At 53.9% G+C, this 15,454-nt stretch overlaps 5 protein-coding genes across 5 annotated transcripts; 3 read left to right on the top strand and 2 right to left on the bottom strand.

Annotated features, from left to right (window-relative positions):
• Positions 1 to 399: 399 nt before the first annotated feature.
• On the bottom strand, positions 400 to 1,459 carry EV422DRAFT_616846 (uncharacterized protein; the record flags this gene model as incomplete). The annotated part of the gene is made up of 3 exons (XM_053073981.1): positions 1,163 to 1,459; positions 799 to 1,095; positions 400 to 720 (listed from the first exon to the last, which is right to left on the bottom strand). The coding sequence occupies exons 1-3, from the start codon at positions 1,382 to 1,384 to the stop codon at positions 400 to 402; spliced, it is 840 nt and encodes a 279-aa protein (XP_052929270.1). The 5' UTR covers positions 1,385 to 1,459.
• Positions 1,392 to 3,812, top strand: EV422DRAFT_514183 (uncharacterized protein). The gene is made up of 4 exons (XM_053069224.1): positions 1,392 to 1,417; positions 1,473 to 2,152; positions 2,221 to 2,340; positions 2,412 to 3,812. The coding sequence occupies exons 2-4, from the start codon at positions 1,686 to 1,688 to the stop codon at positions 3,547 to 3,549; spliced, it is 1,725 nt and encodes a 574-aa protein (XP_052929269.1). The 5' UTR covers positions 1,392 to 1,417; positions 1,473 to 1,685; the 3' UTR covers positions 3,550 to 3,812.
• On the bottom strand, positions 3,813 to 7,738 carry EV422DRAFT_514182 (uncharacterized protein). The gene has a single exon (XM_053069223.1). It carries the CDS (start codon positions 7,353 to 7,355, stop codon positions 3,912 to 3,914), a length of 3,444 nt encoding a protein of 1,147 aa, XP_052929268.1. The 5' UTR covers positions 7,356 to 7,738; the 3' UTR covers positions 3,813 to 3,911.
• A 2,154-nt stretch (positions 7,739 to 9,892) lies between these two features.
• EV422DRAFT_141122 (uncharacterized protein) lies at positions 9,893 to 11,117 on the top strand. Its single transcript, XM_053064812.1, has one exon. The coding sequence runs from the start codon at positions 10,066 to 10,068 to the stop codon at positions 10,990 to 10,992; it is 927 nt and encodes a 308-aa protein (XP_052929267.1). The 5' UTR covers positions 9,893 to 10,065; the 3' UTR covers positions 10,993 to 11,117.
• A 659-nt stretch (positions 11,118 to 11,776) lies between these two features.
• On the top strand, positions 11,777 to 13,749 carry EV422DRAFT_479202 (SNF2 family N-terminal domain-containing protein; the record flags this gene model as incomplete). The annotated part of the gene is made up of 2 exons (XM_053067279.1): positions 11,777 to 12,910; positions 12,988 to 13,749. Coding segments are annotated over 2 exons (1,896 nt in total), but the record flags the coding sequence as incomplete, so codon positions are not given.
• Between the last annotated feature and the right edge of the window lie 1,705 nt (positions 13,750 to 15,454).

Here is a 15,454-nt window from a genome sequence, read left to right as displayed (position 1 = left end):
CGCACGTCATAAAAATGCTTGCGCTGCGAGTTTCCTACTCAATGGGACGACCGGAGAACCTCTTTCGCTCTTGTATAGCGATGCCGCAAATGTGCCTCCGAGGTGCCCCCGGCCGCCCGCGACTAGCCATACTTCACTACCTCTTCTGATGTGTATATATCTACATAGAGTGGGCTAAGCAACGTTGATGATTGCCCTTCCAAGTGTATTCGATCTCTCGGCGCTCGAAATGATGAAAATGCTCCTGACGGTGAAGTCTTCCTGATTCGCCCAATCTCAGCCGGCCATGTGTCGTGAGTTCCCGTCTCCGTCCCCGTTCCGGTAGCGCCACTGGTCTTAGTCACGGGCTTTATTGCCGATGAACCCGCGGCGCTCCTTCACTTCCCCATCACACTCCCCTCAATCCTCGTCCATCCCTTCCCCATCGCTCCCCGCCTCCCTCTCCCGCCCGCCCCCACCCTCCAACTTCTTCTTCGCCATCATCGCGCGGTAATGGTCAATAACCCTCGCCCGGGCGTCGGTGATGGCGATACGTTCGACTTCGGGTAGTGTTTTCAGTTTGCGTTTGCGGCCGACGGTTGTTGTTGTTGTGGGGTCGTCGGAGGTGGTGGTCGGTTGGCTCTTTTGTTTTGGGGCTGGTTCGGGGTCGGAGTCGGCGGCATCTGAGGCAACTTCGGCTTTGGAGGCTTCTAGTTTACGGAGGGCTTCTATTGCTGCGGCCTGTCGTGGGAAAACGAGGGAATGAGCGTCAGTTCCCAAGAATCGCACCACCAGCGAGCGGAATCCCAGCGAACATACATTTCCACCCCTCTTCTTCGGCACAGCCGTGATACTCGGCGGCTGCATAACTTGGGTCCCAAACTTGACATGATCCACACTCTTCATCCGTTCCCGCTCATCCTCCGAGTCTTCATCGCCCTTCTTGCCGCCTTCGCCGCCCGATTTGGTGCCCGATTTGCGGGTGGACAGCCATGCCTTCTTTTTGGCGCGGGTTTTGGAAGTGGATTGGATGGCGGCGTTGACGGAGGACCGGACGCTGTCGTCTATGCGGCGGTTGTAGGCTGCGAGGGATTCGCCGACTTTTCGTTCTGCGAACTGTATTTTTTTTTGAAAATACCCGTTATTGAGGAATTCTACAGAAGAGGCTGGAGAGCCAACATACCTTTGAAGCCCCAGTTTTCCCATCCTTCCCCTTCCCAGCCTCCTTCCTGCTCTTCATCTTGTTCTCCTTATGCTGCTGGACGGCGAGTAAGAGACGGTACTTCTTGGGCATTTCGCTCTGAACGCCCTTGTCCTTCGCCTTTTTCGGGTCCAAGTCCTTTGCTGGGGCGGACCCCGTTGCGGGTCCCTTGGAGGGAGCTGTTCTTTTCCGTCCTTTTGCCATGCTTGTAGTTACGTAGTTAGTGCGTTCTGGAAACTGGAGGGATTCGGCAAGACTGGGGTGTATTCCAGAATTGGGTAATTTGCCTTACGTAATCATAAAAGACGGTTGTTCCCAAGCAGCCAGCCCCCGTCCTGAGTATCGCTTGTTGGAGAACAGAACACAGCGTCGCACGACGAGGGACAAACACACGCAGAGGTTCTCACGCACCCCCCACTATCATCAAGCACCCACCCTATCAGCACAAGGGGGGCCGGCCAGAAGGGACAAACATATCCACGGTGTCCACACTGTCGGACGACACATGCAAGATCACCACCTCGCGGCTGCTCAGGAAAGGGCCACGCAGCCGGTGGGAACGACAAATGGGCGAGATCCTACTTGGAACGAGCATGCTCAGAGTGAAGCAACGGAAGTTAAAGCAGGCGTGGGAAGAACGCCCGGACAAGAAGAGGAAGAGCAGCAGGCGCATGATTCATCACTCGCACAGCACGGCGCGACCGTGACAAACGACGTGGCGAACGGGGCTTTCGCAGAACCGCAGGAACACTCGCAGCACGACAGCAACCATAACACCCACGACGACGAGCCGGGTTCACCTACTATCCACCCAACCCAAGCAGCACAAGCAAGAGTAGAAGCCCAAGAAGCAGCACAACAAGACGCCCAAGATGAGCCGCACGAGCACAATGCGGCGGCGGACACCGTTCTCCCTTCTTTTGGCGCCGTTTGGGGAAGTTTGCCTGCCGTGAACCCTATTCTGTCTCCTGGGTATGGTTCGATATGCGTTGATTTTACATCCAGCGCACCTGTAATAACCTTTCTCTTTGACTGTCTAGATCCTCGACAGCGCAGCAGGATACGGGAGCAGTTGAGGTACAGCGATGGGCCGAAGCGACGCCATATTGGCGTCTGACAGCCTCGATATGCCCTGTTTACAGTATGGATCGAACTAGGATGTGCGTGTCGTTTGAAGTCGCACTCAGCTGGCAATCGCAAGAACCTCATGTCTAACCGACGTCATTCATAGGTATGCCATACGAATCCATCCCCGGATCGAAAGTGGCTTTTTCCTGGCCGACGGCGACTGGACCTGCTACCGTAGGAACTACTTCCAACTTAGCATCGGTTTCTCCGCCATGGATCTCTTTGGCGCCCGTCTCGAGATGCCCTGTCTGGTTTCAGTCGAGAACAAACTCCAGGTCGTCACCGGATTCTTACTCGGCATAAGCGCGCGCACATCTAACGGCCAAAGGCCAATCGAGTTGGTTCAACTCACAGCGAAACGCGCTCATGGTCCGCAACTCGTCCCTGAACCAAAGTATTGCCAACCCCAAGACAATCCGTCCGCTTACGGTCGCGCCAACGTCGACATGTTTCACACGGTCACGTTCGACAGATTGCAGTTCAAAGCGGCGACGACCAACAATGGCAAGCGACGATCTGCTCAGCAGTACCATGTACTCGTCGCAGAGTTGTTTGCAGAACATGAGGGCGGCGAACGAAACAGGATCGCAACGAGCGAGAGCGCGCCCTTAGTGGTGAGAGGACGCTCACCAGGCCACTACAAGGAGATGCACAGCCGCACCGGCGCCGGTGGGCATGCCGGGGCTGTGCCCGCTCCAGAGCAAATACCCATTCCGCCGCCCGAGCATCAGGAGTTCCCGCCGCATATACCCATTGATTTTCGCGCGGCCCATGGCATGATGGTCGGGGCGATGTTACAGCCTTCGGAACAGCAGGCACCCGGCTCATCAGGCCAGGAAGATACGCATACCCAATCCGCACCGACACAAGACGACGGCGCGAGACCCGAGAATGGCATCCCAGCAGCGCAGATCCTTCCGTCGCCGGCGATGCTGGCTGCGGGATACCACCTTTACCAACAGGTCCTCAGCACGCACCATTCGCTCAACACGCCTGCAGGGTCTGAGCACGCAAACAACACTCTGCCACCGCTTGCCAATCCTTACTTTTATGCGCCCTATCCGTCTTTTCCATACCAGCATCAACAGCACCCCGGTCTGGGTATGGCCTTGCCCCACCCGCACCAGCAACATCTGCAACCGCAGCCTCAGGAGCATGGGGAGGTAGCGCGCGATGATGGAAACGGCCATCAGGGCCAGACTTCAGAGGCCGCGGGTGAGAACGACGGCGGGCACGATTAGAAGGCTGGACGCCCATACTCTTTTCCACCACCGCAGCATCTATATGCACCGTAGGGCCGAATCTTGAGACTGAACATAAAATGAAAGCATGCATATGATACCCCGTTTATCTGTATATGAAATATCCGTTACGAAATGATGTAGGCGCCTCGCTTAGCTTCCTACATCTGTTGGCTGGGGGTCGTCAAGCATTTCACCCCAACTTTGTATCATATGCTGCCACAATAGCCGGGCTTCTCAGAACGAATAGAATGCTTTCCACTTTCCTTTCCATAATTGGGCGGCTCTTATCATTAGATTATGTGCAGGTGCTTGGACAAGCCATTACCATCAAGTACAAAAGCACAGAGAAACACGAGAATCTATCCCTGCAACTTGTCGAACCTCTCACTCCAAAATTTCTCCACCTCAGGCCTAATCTCCGGAAACTTCCAATCCACCAGCTCCCGCACCTCCTTCACCACCCTAGGCAGATCCTGCACGGCACCCGGCTCGTCGCCCAAAAAACTGGTGGCGAGGTGCATAAACTCATCCACGTCATCGCCCCACAGGGCCAGACCGCGAATATACGCAACCACAATGTCGGCAGGGAGCGGGCGCTGGATGGAAGGATACCGGCGGAGACGGGTCATGCGGCGCCAGAGGTTGCGGCCGGTAGTGGGCGAGTTGCGTTGGGAGCAGACGTAGTCGAGGAGTTGGGCGGCAAGTTCGGTGACCAAGGAGGTGGTATCTTTGTTGGGTGCGAGCGCCCCTGTGCTTCTCTCAAAGTCGGTCGCCGGCCGAGGTTGGCGGGCGGCGGCGTTGTCCCAGGCCTCGACGAGGAGAGGAATATTCTGCAAATCTTGCAAAACCTTGAAGGCATGCAGGGCCTCGTCCCGGAACCCGTGTGCAGCACACACGGTAAAATACGCCCCCCACAGCGCTTCATTTCCCGTGGCTGCCACGCCCCCATCCCAAACCGTCATGGCATCTGACGCAGCCTGTTTATAATGTTGCACGAGCCGCGTCGACGTTTCAGGCTGTGCGACATGACCCTGGTCCAACTTATACCAACAATGAACCAACCCAGCCGCATCCCGGTCCCGGAGAAAGAGATTGACCGCCGGCGTAGCCTCCTCGATTTTGCCGAGCCCGATCGTCACATCAATGAGATCCATGAGCAGCTCACGGTCCTTGGTATCGACAGCGAAAGCGTACGCCAGTTTCCGCGTCTGCGGCTGGGACTTGAGCCCGAACCCGAAATCGATGCAGTCTCGGATCAACCTTAAGCATATGGAATTGTCCTTCTCCCGGACCGCGGCGATCAGGAAGCGGCGATACACCAGGTCGCTTGGGAATTCTCCTTCGTCCGTCATCAATTGGTAGGCATTGACGAGGTAGGGGAAGGCCGCTGAGTCCTTGTAGCAGATATCGAGTAGCCGGCAAAGCACCAGGTCCCAATCCCTCCGATGGACGCTGACGAGCCGCAATTGCATGTCCCCAAACGTAGCCCATATGGCCGGCACGTCCGATTTGGCGGCGTAGGCATGTATGACCGATCGGAACGTGGCTCGGTTAGGCTCGATTCCATTCTCCTTCATCTCGTCCCAAGTCTTGAGCACCTCGTCTGGCCGCTCTCGCGGATTCATCATGATCATCATGGCGGAGTACATGTTGGCATCCATGATACCACCTCGCTCCACGAAGCTTTTGAGAACCTGGCCCGCGTTGTATGCCTCACCGCGATGCTCATACGCCTTCATCAACTCGGCGGCCGACGCCCCAGTGACCTTCATCCCGCTCGAGAGCAGCTCCTCCAAGAACTGATGTGCAGCGGTCAATTCGCCTTTTCTGATGCGATCGCTTATAAGCAGACCGTACGCCGTGCTGTCCGGATCAACTTCCGAGGGAAAGACACGCTGATACAGGCCCTCAACATCCGAGTTGCCGCTCCTCGAGAGGGCACGCAGGAAACTCGTATAGCTTACTTTATCCGGGGTATACCCTCCACCTAGCATCCTGTTCCACCAGGTGATGCAATTTGTCACGTCGCCTCTTAAACCGTACGCGAAAATGATGACATTGAAGCAATGAATGTCGGGCTTCAGGCCCAATTTCGGTAGTTGCTTTTCGAAAATCGCGACGGCGGATTCCGGCATGTGATGGCAAGCGTAGCCAGCCATGAGGCTGGTAAGCACTGGCAGTGTCGGTGTGAACTTGGTTTCGCACAGTTTTGCGTAGAATGCCTCCATCTTGCGGATATTTCCTGCTAGTACGCAGGTTCGAAGTATGATGTTGTAAACGGACATATCGGGCTCGAGTTCCAGTTCGATCATTTCTTCGAAGTATTTGAGCACTTTGTGGAGAGCTTTGCGTTGGTAGAATCCGTGCATCAGCACGGTCATTGTTCGGACGGAGGGCTTAACACCCAGCTGTTTCATCTCCTGGTATAGATCTTCCGCCGTGCCTGCGGGGGTGCTCCCTGCCGTGTCCTGGCGTAAACACGCGCTAATCAACGCCGTATAGGCTGCGACTAGTTCCGCGTCGCGATGAGCTGTTATGGATTTCAGGTTTTGGAGATGCTCGAAGGCCAGATCCAAATGTCCAAGCCGACTAGCCGTCACAACCGTCGCTTCCTGGAAAGCTCCATCCTGTTCGAAGTTTTGCTGGCCCCGTCCTTGCGCGACTATGTGCAACTTTGTCCACCTCTCCTTATCATCGCGTAACGTAAGATCGAATATGGCAATGCACCTGTTGTCCAATGGAACCTCCCGTTGCACCATCTCATCGAACAGCTTGGCGATCAGGTTATTGTCGGATACGCTGATCGCCGCGCTCAGCAATGATCGGAAGGCAGACACGTCCAGGAGGGTGCCCCATGCCAACGCATCCATCAAAAGTTTCAGGGCCTGCTGGCTGTTCCTCAATCGAATGTGTGCTACCATAGCGGAAACAGCAACTTGAGGTGCGGTCCAGTGATGTGTGGCGTCGACATTCCCCCGCAACTCGCCAAAAGCCTCGATCGTCTCCGTCCAATTCCGCAAAACGCGTTGGGCGAGGACCAATGCCTGCAACTGTGCAGGCTCCAAAGTCACACCGTTCTGTTTCAAGAAGACCGCTACCGTACGGAGCTTGTTCGCAGACCGGCCTTTGCTCAGATGGTCGGCGAGGACTTCGAAGATTCCCGAGAGATTTTCCATCGGTAGCTGTTTAATGATCTGGTTTCCTTCATCCACCGTCGCGTTCTCTGGCACGTTCTCTGGTACGGGCGTCTCCCACCATCTGCATATCTCAATAAACTGCCGCCATCCTTCGCTAACTGCTGGCGCCTCGCCTTCCGGCGCAATATATGCTGGTTCGTCAGCTTCCGCAACAACACTTGTAGCTAGGTTTGGGTCTCGAAGATCTGACGATGGAGGTGGCTCGGATGGGGCGGGACCTGCATTCTCGTAATGTGCTGGAACCAGGTCGTTCGTATCCTGCCTAGTAAAGGCGTCATTCGAATCCGGAACGGCGACATACTCTGAAGACGGTTGCTGCGAGTAGTTTCTCCGAGATGTCAAGGTAGGCAGCGGATCTCTCCGAACGCGCCGCGCTTCCGTCTTATTCGCTGCCGCCGCCTGACAGTCCGAGCACACATATGGCCTCCTCTGTCTTCTCCGCGGATTTATTGGAACGTTGTCTTGCGTTGTTGACAAGGTCGTACTGAAATTGCGACGTAAACGGGGAATCGACGACTTCACAAACTCTGGCGTCGTTGGTGCGGCGGAGGGAAAGTTGACGGTTCGGAAGGCTTTGGCCAGCTCCAGGTATAATCTTCGCGACATGTGCCCCTTGTCACAGGAACCCCATGTGAAGGCTGGGTCGGCGATCTCCAGCGTGTTCCTCTTTTTTTCCGTTTCCGCGTGAGGGACGAGCTGTCGGCCGAACTAACCTGCTTCCGCCCCGATATGTATACCACGTCCGCCGGCAAGCACTGTCCTATGCAAGCCGAGGCATACAAATACGTTCCCGCAGTACGTTCACTTGGCAGCGTAATGGCTATGTGTAGGATGTACCTGTTTGTTTTTTTTGGCGGGATATGTTGTGCGAAGTGGATTCCAGCTTCACCATGAACAACCGGCGCTAGAATTGGACCTTCGTCTTTGCATCACCGTTCGATACCGTTATTTGTCTGACAAATGGCGTTTGGGTGTTGAGTGACTTGAGTTGGCGTGCGGGTCCGAATGTCCGAGATGTCCGAGACGAAAATCAACGCGTAAAATACATACTCAAAACCAATGGTGATACTTATCTGTGAGGCACTTGCCACACAGGTACCTGGCAGTATGAACACAATGAACTGCTCCCGTGCGGTCACATGACGCGAGTTGATGCGTGTGTCGGTCACCAAAACGTGTCATCCACCAAAACTCCGCCCCAGAGACACTCTATACTGCCGGTTGAATAATTCCGCGGAAAAGTTGCCACTTGTGACAGTGTTCGACATGATGTTCTATATGCGGGGACAGAAGCTGAGAATCGGCAGTTTTCGTCCCTTCGCGGGCCCAGGGGCAAACGAGCGAGCGAACGCGCGAGGCAAGCAAGGGAATATAAAAGAGCACCCTCATCCGCATTCCCTCTCAACTTTTCTTCAACCAGCTTTTCACCACTTCCGGCTATCCGTTGTACCCTTGGAGTTGACCACGTTGGGTCGGGCTTCGGTGCTTGGAAGGAAGAAGAGCAGGGACTGAGCGGAGATCGAAACGGGAAACTTGCTCTCTCCTAGTCGGTGTGGACCGTCGCTCTTTTCCCTTGGTCGTGACGGCCGGGCGGGGTGGAATGCTGGTTTCGCCATTGAACTATGTGGAGGATTGTGGAGGATTGTGGAGAATTGCGCTGTCAGAAAATGATAAAGGTACGTGCATTTGGTTTTCGCTGTTCTTCAAATAAGTTAGGCGATTGTACGATTGCAATCGGCTAACTAATGAGCCGACGGTAGTCCCAAGCCCACATACCTCTCTCGAGAGGGAATCCAGAGGGGTTAGCACTAACTGATACTTCCTCCACAAACCCCTATCCTGTGATAATCCTGTGCACGCTTGCTTGCTGTATAATACTGAATTTTCAATATACTTCTTTGTGCATCGCAATAGTACTCTGTCTTTGCTCTCGCGTTCAACAACTTACCTTGAGCGCTCAAAAGTCTGCTCTATTAAAAAAAAATCCATCTACTGCTGGACGACTTTTTGCGTCCTCTGAAGCTTCAGAGATGATGCCGCTCTCGTATGAGATGATCTCTGCCAAGGAGGTGATCTCTGCCGTTTCTCAACCTCGCACCAACGCAAGCGAGCACACGAGGTCGAGCAAGCGAGCTAGACGTAGCGTAGAAGCCGATGTACAGGGCTTGACGGACAGCGTTGGGGAACCAGAGAGTCTAGAGGCACTAGAAGACATCGTCGAAGACGCCGAGGCACTAAAAGATGACGCGGCTTGCTATGGAGCGTTGTATGTACAGTCACCTCGCAAAACTCTGTACCCCCCCTCTAATTGAAATCAATATTGGTCACTCACGTGAATTTGGCGTCGCGGCAGTCGCTGATTTATTTCAGGGGGGGGTACAGAGTTTTGCGAGGTGACTGTACAGTACAGTACGGCTGCGCGCGTTGGCTGTGAACATGGAGCATGGGCGGGCTGATTCAGCATGGTTGGGTTGGCCGGCGACCAGCACACGTTCGTCAACCTGGGCTGGGAACAAAAAACGATGGCCCAAAATCATATTCGACAGACTATTTTAGAGAGACAGAGGATCATGCGGATCCGGTGTCCCGAGGGGCTCTCGACGTTTGGAGTCGGGCAATGTTCCGGCTAGCTGGGAGCGCCAAGGATAAATCACACGTCAGCTGGTATGTTTGCCTGATGTTGATGCTGTTACTCGGCTGTACAGTATGGGAAGCTAAGGCTCTACTTATTGATTCTGATCAGCAGATACTGGCATGTAAAGGTTTTATAATATGTGAAGCAGGAGCGTTAGGCAAATAGGGCGTTATATTTCGCAGTTATGGGTTCACGCAGCATGCCGCTGCGATAATGTATGTATGTACCAGGCACATGTTCACTTGGGTGCTGTCACAAATCTCCCATAATTACAGCGCCTGGCTACTCAGGCTACTACGGCCCGGTTGAGGCAAGCAGGTCTCCATGTCCAGGCAAGCAATGTCTTCTTATGACCGTGCAGCTTGGGGAACAGGTATAGCTCTCGGACACGCGGTTCGGCGACTCGGACAAGAATGACATATTTCCTTATTGTCGCGTTTATGATTGTGCTCCAATTACATTAGCAGGTGATTAGAGGTGGGACGGCTTTGGGAACTTCCAAGTTACCGATTTCTGTAATCGAATGGTGCGCGATAGCTCGTTTTCGTGCCTTCCCGGTTTTCCGCTTTTACGAAGCTGTCAAACAGCAATCTAGCAAATCCCTTCATTTGGCTCCCGCAGCTCCACTTACCTTCATGTACTTGCTGGTGGCCGACTTCTACTACTGATCAAGGAGCGGGCATGCTTACCGTCGTGCTGGAACACGACTCCCAGAACAGCGTGTCTCCACTTCGACGGGAAGAACCTACTAGTGCAAGAACGAAGGAACTATTATCAACAAAAGCCACTACAGCTCTACTCTCGAAAAAGCCCCGCAAGGGTCCTCTGGCGGACTTGGACAACCATAAACTGCATGCTGAGGAGGTCTACGACATGATCGCGATCTCCGACAACGAGGACTCACCACCTCCAAACCCAAAAGAGAATAGTCAGAAACCTCCCGCGATCGTGGACGACATTGCGAAAGAGTCAAAGTCCTCAGCAACCGTCGATAAGGACGACGCCGCCGACGAAGAGGACTATACGGAGTCAACAAAGGACGTTGCCGAAGCTTCTGACGATGAAAACGACCTGTCCTACGACCCCAAAGGCAAGTCGCCCCTTAACGAGGAGGAAGACGACGACGACGAATTGGAAGAGATCGCCGAAGACGGGGATGGAGTAATCGGACTGGATGATTACGAAGATTCCGTTGTGCCAAAAACTTATGGTCGACATGCGAAGTGGTGTGACAACTGTGGTAGGTCAAGGTCATATTACTGCTCTTTCCTTTTTTTGGATCAGAACTTAAAGCTGCGCACATTTCAGGCAAGGGCGAAGACAACAAGAGAAACAGAAAAAAGGCGGCTCCCGATGCCGACCTGGACGGCGACCTGGGTCGACTGCTCAACTGCATCACCTGCTCGTATGCATGGCATCGACCATGCGTGGAAGGCTCCAATAAGTCCATGCTCACAAAGTCGCAATGCCAACCGTGCAGGAAGGAGAAAGTCTGCGCTATCTGCAAGGAGCCACCGTACCCCATCGATGAAGACGACCAAAATGGTCCAGTATATCCCTTGTTCCGATGCTACCGGTGCACTTTCCTGGCACATGTCGAATGTATGATGCAGGTCTACAAAGATGACGTGGACGACAGCGACCGGGACGTGATTACATCCGGCCCTGGCTCGAGGTCACATTTCGAGAGGATGTGGCATTGCGTTGACTGTCTGATCTGGAACGACTCGGTGTGAGTTACCGATCGATTTTTACAGACATGAATCCCTGCCATCTTCACTGACAATCCCTTTTTCCAGGGAATCTATAATCACATATAGGGATGCGGAGGTCGACGAAGAGCAATCAGACGAAGTTGACGAGACCTCGCCCCAACGCGAGTATTATGTCAAGTGGGCAAAATGGTCTTATCGTCACTGTGCTTGGTAAGTGCTATTTCTTGTGTCAGCTTATCGGAGTGACTTGATTTTATTCCTTTTCTCAAAGGGTCTCCGAACGCTGGCTTTCAAATTGCAAGGCGGAGCAATCAAAATACCGTGTCTTTTGGGCTAAAGTCGAAAAGGAAATTGCCGCCGCCGCGGAGGTGGGAGAAGAACCAGTCTGGCCGAAAAGTGTTGAGGACGCCTTACCGCCCGGCGTATTGGAAATCGAGTACATAGTCGATGCCACGTATGTTGACCCCGACGGCGAAGAAGAGTTTTCGAACGTCGATGCAGTGACCATTAAGTGGAAAGGCCTACCCTTCGATAAATGCTATCAGGACGACATATTTCCGGAAGACGACCCTTTGTATCCAGTACTGCAAGAAAAGTACCAGGAGTATCTGCGGCGGAACGCGATTGGCGACGTTGATAGCCGGCAGCCCATCGAAAAGCCTTTCCAGGAGCACATTACGCAGCCATCTTTCATTCACGGAGGCGAGCTGAAGAAATATCAAATCGACGGGTTGAACTGGCTGATTTACAAATGGCATAAGCAGACGCCGTCAATTCTAGCTGACGACATGGGGTTGGGCAAAACGGTGCAAATCGTCTCAATGCTTGCTTGTTTGCACCACGAATACCGTCGGTTTCCTTTCGTCATCGCTGCGCCGTCTTCGACGTTGGGCCATTGGAAGGCAGAATTTGCAAAGTGGGCTCCGGAGCTCGTTTTGGTGCATTACACTGGGGACGGGAAAGGACGCGAGAAATTGAGGGAGATGATGATCTTTGGACCCGATGATGAAGACAGGGATCCCGGCAAGAATGTGCGGTTCCATGTCTTGCTCGCCAATTACGAGTCCCTAATGAGGGACAGCGCCTTCTTCAAAAAGATCGACTTTGAGGTCTTGATCTGTGACGAGGGACATCGGCTGAAGAACGACGCGGCCAAAACGTTCTCGGCGTTCCGGAAGAACATAAGGAACAAACATAGGATTATCCTGACGGGAACGCCGCTGCAGAACAACGTGCGCGAGTTGTTCAACTTGCTCGGTTTCTTGGATCCTAAAAAGTTCAAAAACCCTGCGGAGTGGGAGAAGCAATATGACAGCGACGAGCTCACGGATGAGAAAGTGAAGGAAATACATGAGCTTCTTGCTCCTTACTTCCTGCGACGGACAAAGGATGCCGCTGATCTTGGACTACCACCGAAAGTGGAAATCCTCTTGCCCGTATCCCTGACTTCTCTCCAAACGGAACTCTACAAAGGAGTACTGGCCAAAAATGCTCAAATTCTCAAGCAGATCGGTATCTCGACTTCCGGGAGAGATAACGCGCGTGTCAGCTCCTTGCAAAACGTGCTGATGGAACTGCGCAAAATCTGCAATCACCCATACTGCTTGCAGGACGTGGAGCCGGAGGGACTGTCGACTGAGGAGACATTGAAGCATATGATTGCAGCCAGTGGGAAATTGGCTCTGTTGCATAAGATGTTGGCCAAGCTGAATGCCCAAGGCCATCGGATCTTGATTTTCTCGCAGTTCAAGATGAATCTTGATATCCTGGACGATTATTTGATCGGGGCGGGGTATTCGTTTGTACGAATGGTAAGTTTGTGAACTTCGGATTCTGATAAGGTATTTCTCTTGCCCGTGACTGACAGATGGATGCTTTCCGTAATCAGGATGGTGAGACGGCTTTAAATATCCGTCAAAGCATCATCGACCGTTTCAACGACCGCAATCAGGATTGTTTCATCTTTCTCTTAACCACCCGCACGGGCGCCGAAGGAATCAACCTTACCGCCGCTGACACCATCATCATATATGACGCAGACTGGAATCCGCACCGAGATTTGCAAGCGATGGCTCGTGCCCATCGCATCGGACAGGACAAGCCGCTCGTTGTGTATAGATTTTTCACGCGCCGATGCGTGGAGGAGAAGATCCTGGAAGCAGGCAAGAAGAAACTGGTCCTCGATCATCTCATCATCGAGCAGATGGCAAAGAAGGATTCCAGCCCCGAGGAACTGTCGTCTATCATTCGTTATGGAGCCAAAGCTCTGTTCGAGGAGGATGAGCAGGCGATTGACGCTCAGCAGGTCAAGTACGATGATGTTGAGGTCGATCGACTGCTTGACAGGTCGGCCATCTTTGCAGAGAAACAGAAGGATGCAGAAGATCCGGCATTAAATACGGCGACGGCAAAGCTGGGTACCTTTGCGAAGCTTTGGATCAACGAAAAGGCCGATGCAGGGGCGGATGTGGACTTGGCAGACGACGGTGGCGTTGGCGCGACTGGCGAGAACGGAGCTGTTGAGGAGGATGATGCTGGGGCGTTCTGGGAACGGCTTCTGGCCTATAACACGGGCAAGGCTTCGGGGATACCCCAGCAGGAGTTTCATCCTAATGGGCGAGCGAAGCGGAAACGGCGGCACGTGGACTACGCGGAGTCAAAACGAATGAACAAGCGGATGTTTTTGGGTTTCGATGGAGACGATACCGCGTCGCCGTTCGATACGGAGGCGGATGCCGAAACTGCAGCCTCTTTGGAAGAGCAGGAGGTGCCGGATGAAGATCCTACCCTCGATCCGGAGTTCGCACCTCAGGCAGAAGAGGAAGATGAGGATGAGGACGACTTGATGGAGGTGTCTGATGCCGAGATGGTTCTGGAGGAGCTGCACTCTCCTGTCAAAAAGAAACGGGGCCGATCGCGGATGTCAGACGCGGAGACTGTGCCTCCACCCGCAGCGCCACAACGTGGGAGACCTGCTGCCGTCAAGACAGCGACTGAGCGACAGCTTGTGCCCACCGTCCCTGTGCAACAGCCACGGCTTCAACAACAACAAGCGGCCCCCCACAATACGGCACCTTCTTCCGCAGCTCCGGCAGCAGTGCCAACGGTGGCAGCCGACGGTACTCGGATTACAATTCGGGAAGCCTACACGGCCACGGCCATCGCACCGGCGTGCTGGCTCTGCTTCCAGCACGACCTGCATCCAATCGACCGATGTGGCGTCCGCGAAAATGTCAGGTACCTCCGCGAAGCGATGAATCAGTTGGTCGCGGCGGTCCACACTCCACCGATACTGCCCGATGAAGTGCGGAATCAGTTTATCGCTAAGATGAACATTGTCGCCATGTTTCTGAAGAGGCAGGGACGTGCACCGCCGTTTCCGATCCCGGCAATGCAACCAGTGAGGCGAGATGTGCTGCAGCAGCAATCACAGAGACCAGCTTTGCCGGGCCCCGTCTCTGTAGGAGGGCCATCAGCACCACTCCTCCCAGGAGCGTATCCTTTGCCAATACAACGTGCGCAGTTGGAACGCCAGATCGAACGCATGGAACTTGCTCAGTCTTCGCCCCAGACGCCAACTGCTGCTGCCTTGACCGGCACACAGGCATTTCACGCTGCGGTTCAGCGGGCGGAATCACAGCGGGTGATGGCTGGGATGACGCCTGTGAGCGGGACCCCTGTAATCGGAACTCCCATCATACCCACCCATAACACTACTTCGACAGGGATGAAGCAAGCCACAACGAAAGGTGGCGCCACAGCCTTTGCCAAATATGCCGGCGTAAAGTCAGAATTCAAACCGAACGTGGCGGAAGCAGTTGGTAACCTTAAACCTGTCTCACCGATTTCTGTTAAGTCGGTGGAGGAGAGCGATACTGTCGGGTTACCTAACCGCACGACGACTGAACCACCTTCCCCCGCAACCCCATTCCTGAACCCCAACACATCAACGCCGCAAGTTCAAATCCCGACCAGCTCATCACAGGCAACGAATTACGCCACGGTCTTCCCTCCATCCACGACACAACCGACGGAGAGCAGCTCTCGGCCGTCCAAACTGATGCCAACATCAATCAGCACTGCAACGTCGGGTAGCATTACTGGATATTCTAGCCCAAATACCGTATATACGAACGCCAGTATGAATCCGGGCTATCAACCACCGCGCAACTTTACCTCAATCCAAGTCCCGGCCACATCATACCCTCCAGGATACCCATTTAACTCCGGGATCAATACGCAACCAAAATCCTATAGCGACCCCCATACAATGGGATTACCCTACCAGTTTTACCAGGCGGTACCGACCCCTATGATGATGACTTCCCTCAACCCGGTCGACATGCGCTGTTTCA

The sequence above is a fragment of the Fimicolochytrium jonesii genome, assembly GCF_025526975.1.
Source record: "Fimicolochytrium jonesii strain JEL569 chromosome Unknown EV422scaffold_2, whole genome shotgun sequence".
Lineage (NCBI taxonomy): Eukaryota > Fungi > Chytridiomycota > Chytridiomycetes > Spizellomycetales > Powellomycetaceae > Fimicolochytrium > Fimicolochytrium jonesii.
The sequence above is the reverse complement of the archived record's forward strand: the minus strand, read 5'-3'. Positions and strand labels throughout refer to the sequence as shown.